This window comes from Musa acuminata, chromosome BXJ1-8 (assembly GCF_036884655.1).
Source record: "Musa acuminata AAA Group cultivar baxijiao chromosome BXJ1-8, Cavendish_Baxijiao_AAA, whole genome shotgun sequence".
Lineage (NCBI taxonomy): Eukaryota > Viridiplantae > Streptophyta > Magnoliopsida > Zingiberales > Musaceae > Musa > Musa acuminata.
In genome coordinates, this window is record NC_088334.1 from 260,062 (window position 1) to 267,773 (window position 7,712).

Here is a 7,712-nt window from a genome sequence, read left to right on the forward strand (position 1 = left end):
GAGGAGTCCTTCATCGACCGACACCAAGGTCCAAGGCTAGTAGCATCCTTGTGAGCATGATGCCGCAGGTGGCCCTACTCTCGGAAGCATAGAGACATCAAAATTACATTGTGGCTCTCAAGGTGATAGCGCCACCGATAGGATTCTTCACACTAATTGATTTGGTGATGATGCTGGATGTGAGCCAAGGTATGATAGGGAAGAAGCTTCGGATGCTAAAGTGTATAATGCGGTTAATGGTTTCCTCTTTGGGCCTAGGGGACCAACAGTCCATTATGGCCTTCTCGGCCATCACAAGTACTAAAATGCTCCTTCCTCTACGACGAATGTCAGGGCAAGGCTAATGCACTGCTTGTCGGATCGTGGAAAACCTTGTTTTGAAGGAAATTGATTAAGCAATCAATCCGCATTTTTAAATCCACCTATTATTTTTTTTAAACTTAAAGTATATATTTATATGTCATTATATTAATGATTTATTGTAAGCCAACGTGTCACGTAAGCATATTCTTTCATCTGTTAATTCAAACTTGACGAGAATGACTTATATGTTATATTTTTAAAAATACAAAGGTTATTTTAGACACTAGTAAAACATACGGGTGTAAGAGGCCCATAGCTAAAACCACATGGGTTAAAATGGATATTAACCCTTTATTATGAGTCAACATGGTACGTAAATAATTCTAACATCTATTAATTCAAACTTGATGGGATATGCTTATATCCTACGTTTTCGAAAAATATAATAATTATTTTAGACAGAGTAAACCATAAGGACTTAAAAAATCTATGGTCAAAATTATATAGGTTAAAATAGACCTTAACCTAATCTTATACTACCCATCTACAGATGATTTATGCTACTTCAACTGCTAAGGAGCAGTACTCAATTTATTTCCTTCAAATAATATATTCCAGGTATAGTAGTCAGTCAATGTGAGCCAAAGCTTGAGCTCCAACCCACTTAATGAAAGGAAATAGGCTATCAAAGAAGATATTATTTCTTGTCATACTTAATCCCCCAATTAGGTAATTCACATCATGTTAAATCTCACTTTAAGGCTTCTTCTTTTTCTATTTGTAGGTTGGAGAGGTTTTACCTTGATTCATCGATGTGGTCGGCATCATCGTGTCATCTATGTGCAACATTTAAATGAGGTTCTCCTTATTATTAGTCATCATTGACTCAAAAGGATTTCTCCTCCTCTTCTCTCTTGCTAGAGGTATACTTTTTTCTTGCATGTTGAAGTAAGAGCCACAAACTTTGGGTAAGTATAAACCATACTTTTTGCTTGGTTGGCGGATATCAAGTCTTTGGTCGAACCAATTAGATATTGGGTGATAAGAAACTTCTTTTTATTCTTTTGGAATTGATATTTCTTGGGTTGACAAAAGTATATGTTATATGGACTTAGCATATATCAAGGAGAGCCACCTTGCATGTAATCTTGTCGATGAATTCGTTTGTGATTGTGAAGCCTATTTTGTATTATTAGTTAATCTTTTATCTAAGGATATGGATATAAATGTAGTGTCGTCTCTAGGTCGAGCTTGTTGACCAAGCTTACCAGTTGAGGTTCTTTTACTAGTCGATGTTAAAAATCACGTTAATGACTTCTTACTTCACTTGGATCTTTATGGTGAAGAGCTCTTCTAAAACCTTTGGATTAGGGGTCGGACTAAAATCTATAACATTTGGTCTAGCTATAAGTAGTAGATTTGAATCTTGTAAATATTTGTTGTGATTGAAGATTAGATAAAAAAAAGTTTGTTCATACTACAAACCTTCTAGTAAATTCATATAATTCCTCTACAATGCACGTGTAGAACTTGCATATATACTTCATATTTCTTGCCAATGTCACTTGCATAATCATTGATACAGAAATACTAAATATTTCATCCGGTTCAAATTAACACAAGATTCTTTATATTTATGGTTTGAGGTGTGGTTATTTTAGATTCTGCATGTTTGTGATGGGGATATAAAGAGGAATAACCTTTGTATATGAACAAATACTAGAAGACCATAATACGCAGCGGAATAAAATGGAAACACAATCAAACAGAACACCAAGATATACGTGGAAAACCCCTTCAATGTGAAGGGTAAAAACCACGGGGCAAACTAAAGATAATCCACTATGAGAATAATGAATATACAAATCTCAATCTCTTGCCTAAAACCCTAGCAACAACCACAAGAGAATAACTGGGATACAAGGATCACGTCACTGCCCACAATATCTAAAACCTCCCCAAGTAATCACAGCAAGAGTCTACTGTAGATTTGATCTAACCTGAGATGAGAACTGCTAGATGATTGAGAACAGTCTCTCTGCGTTGTCCTTGTCTTCTTCCCTTTCTTTCTCTTCCTTTTCTGCCTTGTTCTCCTTCTTCTCTTTGGAATCCCGTGACACTCAAGATCTGCCTCGTTGCTGTCTTTTTATAGCATTTTTCTGCTTCTAAAACGCAGCCACCACACCCCCATAATCTTAATTAGGGTTAGTTTAAGAGGGGTTGTGTGCGGTGGGCTGCCCTAGCCCACATGGGCTGAATATGGGCTATCAGCCCAACAGTTTGTAACCTGCATTTGTCTTAGTTGTTGTCAAGTGCTTAAAAATTACCCAAAATATTCTTGTAAAATGCAATCAATTTTTTTTACCACTTTTTGCATTGATCCTTACATTTTAGATGAAAAATTATTGCATTTACTTGTTCTATTTCAATTCAAAGATGAGATTGCATTTCAAATCATATAAAAAAGAATATTCTTCCTAGAGCTATGAAACTCATAAATCATGTTAGGATCATATCATCCATATTTAAGGAAACAAATGATATTCTCTTTACCTCAACATGTATAACCAAAATGCCAAAAAAATAAATAAATATTGACTAATAAATTATTTTGAGTTGCAACCAAGAATATTCGACTCATCATGTTTTATCTAGCAATTGTTGAATCGCCTCATGATCTATGTTTTCTTCTACTTGTAATAATTTTCAATTTGCTTGACTTTGTACTTCTCAATATCATCATCTTGCTTTATTTTTTTTCTTATAAATATAATTTACACCAATAGACTTGTCCTATATAGGAAAGTCAACCATCTTCCAAGAATGATTCTTCTTTGTCCTTGCATTTTTTGACTGATTAGGGATCTAAATCCCATGATTGGAACTCTCCACATACCTTAGAGAAGTCATTTGCTTCTGAAAATAAGTCAACCACTAATTCACACAGATGGCGCAAAATAAATAATTTATCTGACAACATAGATGTAAATGTTTTACATGAGCTTGACATCCTTTCAGTTTACTCCATCTTTCTTACTCTCAGAATCAGGTAAGACATTATTTTCCAGATTGATAGTCACTTGCAATATCATTAGCAATACTTTGTGCATCCTCCCCAGAGCCATAAATCCCTCTTCTTGCAAGCCCAGCACAGTAAATTCTGTTCTTCCCTTTCCAATGGTTGGGGAACATTTGCTTGGCCATTCCATCTTCTCCAATGAGACAAGCATCATTCTGCAAACATCCACTATTCATTTGTGATTCAAGTTTGGTATTTCTTTCTGCATTACAAACTGAATTGGCGATGGAAAAAGAAGCGTGAAATGAAAGCTTGTATTACCTTGAGCCATTTTTTCACTGAGCTTCTGTAGCCTGTGGCAAGAACTATGGCATCAAAGTTCTGAAACCTTCCATCAGAAAATGTCACATGGTTGTCTTTAATACTCTTTATTGAAGGTACAACCTGCCATTAATCCAATTATCAAACTAAGATTTGCTTAATTAACACACTATATGCATATTTTAAAGACAATAACATAGAAAACCTAAAGCAATTAAGCTTGTAAAGCTGATGATTCACTGTACCAAAAAAATGAGAGCAAAAGAAGATATGGAAACAGAATTTATAATGCATTCGGAGTAATCTCATAATTTTCCTCCTTTTGATACTTATGAAAGAGTGCGGATTAGTACATTCAAGTACAAAAAGCATATATTTCTCTTCTATGTTCATTTTGTAATGCTTCTTATTTGAGCTAGGCTTGTCCAATCCAAATATTCTTGTGATTGACGCAAATATTTTTGTTTGCAAATACTTTCTATATTTACTTCAGAACAGAATGTGTGCTCAAAATTTTCGTAGCATATTAAGATCTTACAAAGACTATGTAAGTATCAAATCATTTGAAACTTAAATTTAGTAACAAATTTTCTATTCCTGAAATTTCTAACATCCTTTCGCTAATGGTATATTGTATCAAAATCGGTCATATGAGTATAAATTAGCCTGTGCAATCAACACAATAACAACACACTGCGTACTATAGACATATATGTAAAAGCTTCATTTGTGGAATTACATACTACAGAATTGTGATTCTCAGGTTGAAGAGATTCTGAGACTTGGTTTTGATAAATCACTTAATAGGGCATCATTTTGCACAGATAAGAATCACAATAACATAAAAAACTCAACACTCGCCTAGAAAGAGATAAACATCCCATAATGCATCACAAGAAAATTAAAATGCAAGACAGCGTAGTAGGTACCTGGATTTCTCCAGACTTGATCTTCGTTACTGTGCCAATGTCCACAACAGGGTATATAGGGGTGTATTTCTTCAAATACATTGGTCCCTTTGTCGGTCTGTGTAAGCCATACTTTGACAAATTGCCAAATTTGAAGTAGCATAACAAGAGAATAAGAGCATCCAGTAGACGACACGGCAAAAATTTCATCAGAAACATTGCCACTAACCATATCTCCCTCGATACAATGTGAAGCTGCATAAGGAAGCAATGAACCATGAGCACCATTTCAATTGAGTTTTTGTTTACGCTGGTGTGGTGAAATGTATAGAGAAAAAGATAAATTTATACGTGCAAACAGGTTTTCCTAATTACTATATCGTGACTGTTAAAGTTGGTAAAATTGTCAAATTAATGCAAATTTGAACACAGTCTATTGGTTTGTATGAAATGACTCGTTTGCCATCCATGATACGGTTAGATTAGCTAATTGATAATTAGTGACTTGTAGATCAACATTGATTGATTGGTCAATTTATGAACCAAAACAATTTTGTTATTATCTTCACACAGAACACAATTTCAGATGTTGATACGATGGTAAGCCAAGATGTAAAACAGGATCAAATTTAATACCAGTGATTTATTTTTTAACAAAATAAAATGTGGATCAAAGTGAACTTATCAAAATCAATATTCAAATCAGACTCTGTTCTGTATCTGGACAATCTTAATTCAATTCAAGCGCACACCTGATGTTTAACATCAACAATATAATGCAGTAACAGAGGAACTAAGCATTAGATTTATCAGTTCAAAGTAGGAATGCACATAAAAAGTTCAAAGAAGCTGCACATCCAAAATTTTCAGGAAAAACGAAAAAGAGAGAGAGAGAGAGAGAGAGAGAGAGAGCTTCAAATCCTGTTTCCTAACAAACGAAAGGCATGATCTAGCAAGGAAAGAAACCTTAGAAAAAAAAAGAATCAAAAGCATAAACTTAATCATCAACCTTGTGGATTTAATTTTGGACACTAATTTTCCTATCTGTTTTCCCCCAATCTTTGTTATCCTTGCAAGTTGAAAGGTAGATCATAATAATTTCTCACTGCCATCACTCATTACCAGCATTTATGAATGCCTAATTGGATACAGCTGAAGAGATCAAGCATGAAGAAAGAGACCCTGATGTTTTGGTTGGCCTACCTGGCTCCTCACCACAATAAAGGTCCGGGCGCCGTGCTCGGCCAGATCGAGCGCCACCTCCATGCCGGAGTTCCCGCAGCCGACCACCAGCACGGCATTGCCTTGATACCCCGAACCCGACCGGTACTGGCTCGAGTGCACCACCGGGCCGCGGAAGCCCTCCAGCCCCGGAATCTCCGGCACCGCCGCCTCGTCGTTCTCCCCACTCGCCACCACCAGGTACCTCGCGGCGTACTCCTCCACGGCGCCGTCCTCTGCGTTCCTCGCCACGACCCGCCACCTCCGGGCCGCCTCGTCGTACTCCGCCGACTCCACGTTGCGGCGCAGGCTGACCCGGAGGCGGAACCGCGCCGCGTAGTCGTCCAGGTAGCGTATGAAGTCCCGCTTCGGCAGGTACGTCGGGGCCGACGGCGGGTGCGGCGCGTGCGGCAGCTCGCTGTACTGCTTGGCGAGGTGGAGAGCGACGCGGTCGTAACAGCGGTTGCGCCACATGGAGCCGATGCAGTCGTCGCGCTCGAGGATGAGGCACGGCACCGACAGCGCCGTAAGACACGCCGCCGTCGCCAAGCCGGACTGGCCAGCTCCCACTATCACCACCACCTCCTCCCTCATCTCTCTCTCTCTCTCTCTCTCTCTCTCTCTCTTTTACACGCAGAGAGTCACTCTCCTTCCTATTCCGTGAATGGACTTGAAGGTGGAGGAACGGAGATTACTTCTTTATATTGTTTCTCTCTCTCTCTCTCTCTCGCTACAGTTGGTATGTACGGCTTGCAATGCTAATGATTGCGAGAGATGGGACAGGTGTCGGAGAGCACATGGTTGTTGGCCTTGGAGTTCACTTGTGTTACCAGCAAAGGCGGTATAGAAAACATGGATACCGACTTGTAAGAGGGAAAGGAGTTTTTGGGTTCAGTGGAAATCTTACATCCCTCGAATGCAAATGAATCCTTCATTTCATTTCATTTTTTATATCTTTTCTCATGTTAATTAAATTATTATTTTTTATTTTTATTTATCCAACGTGTATGAGAGTTGAATTTTCTAAAATAGATTGTCCTTTCCATTTTTATTTTTCTCAAATGTTGTTGTTGAAGTATTTTGGTCTATTATAGTATTTTAATTTATTATAATATTTTGATCATCACAATAAGAATACTATAAAGTCTGCTTGAAAGCATTATAAACAATACAAATAGATCCATAACATCAACCAAATCAACTTCAAGCCTCAAAATTTAGTATCATAATGGTCAATGGGCAATGACAAATAGAGAGCAATAATATGATATCACTTACAATATTTTTCAATATTTTTAGTACTTCAACAAAAATATTATAAAAATATACAAGTGAAGAAATAATTTAATATATGATTCAAATAAATATTTATAATAGTTTAGGAATAACATCACCCAAATAGGGATAAAAAATTAGTTTGTTACATTATTTTAGCCACTGCAATAAAAATATTATAAAATATACTTAAAATTATTATAAATAATAAAAATAAACTTCTAACCTCAACCGAACCAATTATAAGATTAAAAATATGACATTGTAATGATCTACGAGCAATGACAATCAAAAAAAGCATAATACGATATCACTTACAATGTCTTTAAATAGTTTTATAATATTTTTAGGACCTTAATAAAAATACTATAAATGAGTAAAATAAAAACACTGTAATAATTTATAATTGTTGAAAAAATAATGAAAAAAGCACCATTGGGGTTGGTAAGAGATATTTTAGATATTATTTAAATTAGGAGGAGGACACTATTTTATTTGAGTAAAAGTAAGGTAGGTAATGTTTCTTAAGAAAAAAGAAAAAAATACTTTTTTTTTTAAAGGAAAAGTATCCAATTCTCTTAATTCCATCTTTTTGTTGCCCATAATAACCTTTTGTCCATAAATGATATAATTATACTTTTTAGGATTTTTCTCTCTCTAGCTTA

The 7,712-nt window shown here is 36.2% G+C and overlaps 1 protein-coding gene across 2 annotated transcripts; it reads right to left on the reverse strand.

Moving 5' to 3' along the window:
- Window positions 1–3,251: 3,251 nt before the first annotated feature.
- LOC135680456 (probable indole-3-pyruvate monooxygenase YUCCA5) lies at window positions 3,252–6,427 on the reverse strand. Of its 2 annotated transcripts, none has more exons than XM_065194351.1 (4): window positions 5,755–6,427; window positions 4,573–4,806; window positions 3,644–3,766; window positions 3,252–3,537 (listed from the first exon to the last, which is right to left on the reverse strand). In XM_065194351.1, exons 1-4 carry the CDS (start codon window positions 6,364–6,366, stop codon window positions 3,361–3,363), a joined length of 1,146 nt encoding a protein of 381 aa, XP_065050423.1. In that variant the 5' UTR covers window positions 6,367–6,427; the 3' UTR covers window positions 3,252–3,360. The 2 variants fall into 2 exon arrangements, with proteins under 2 accessions (XP_065050423.1, XP_065050424.1); XM_065194352.1 differs by having other exon boundaries at window positions 3,414–3,550.
- Window positions 6,428–7,712: the final 1,285 nt, after the last annotated feature.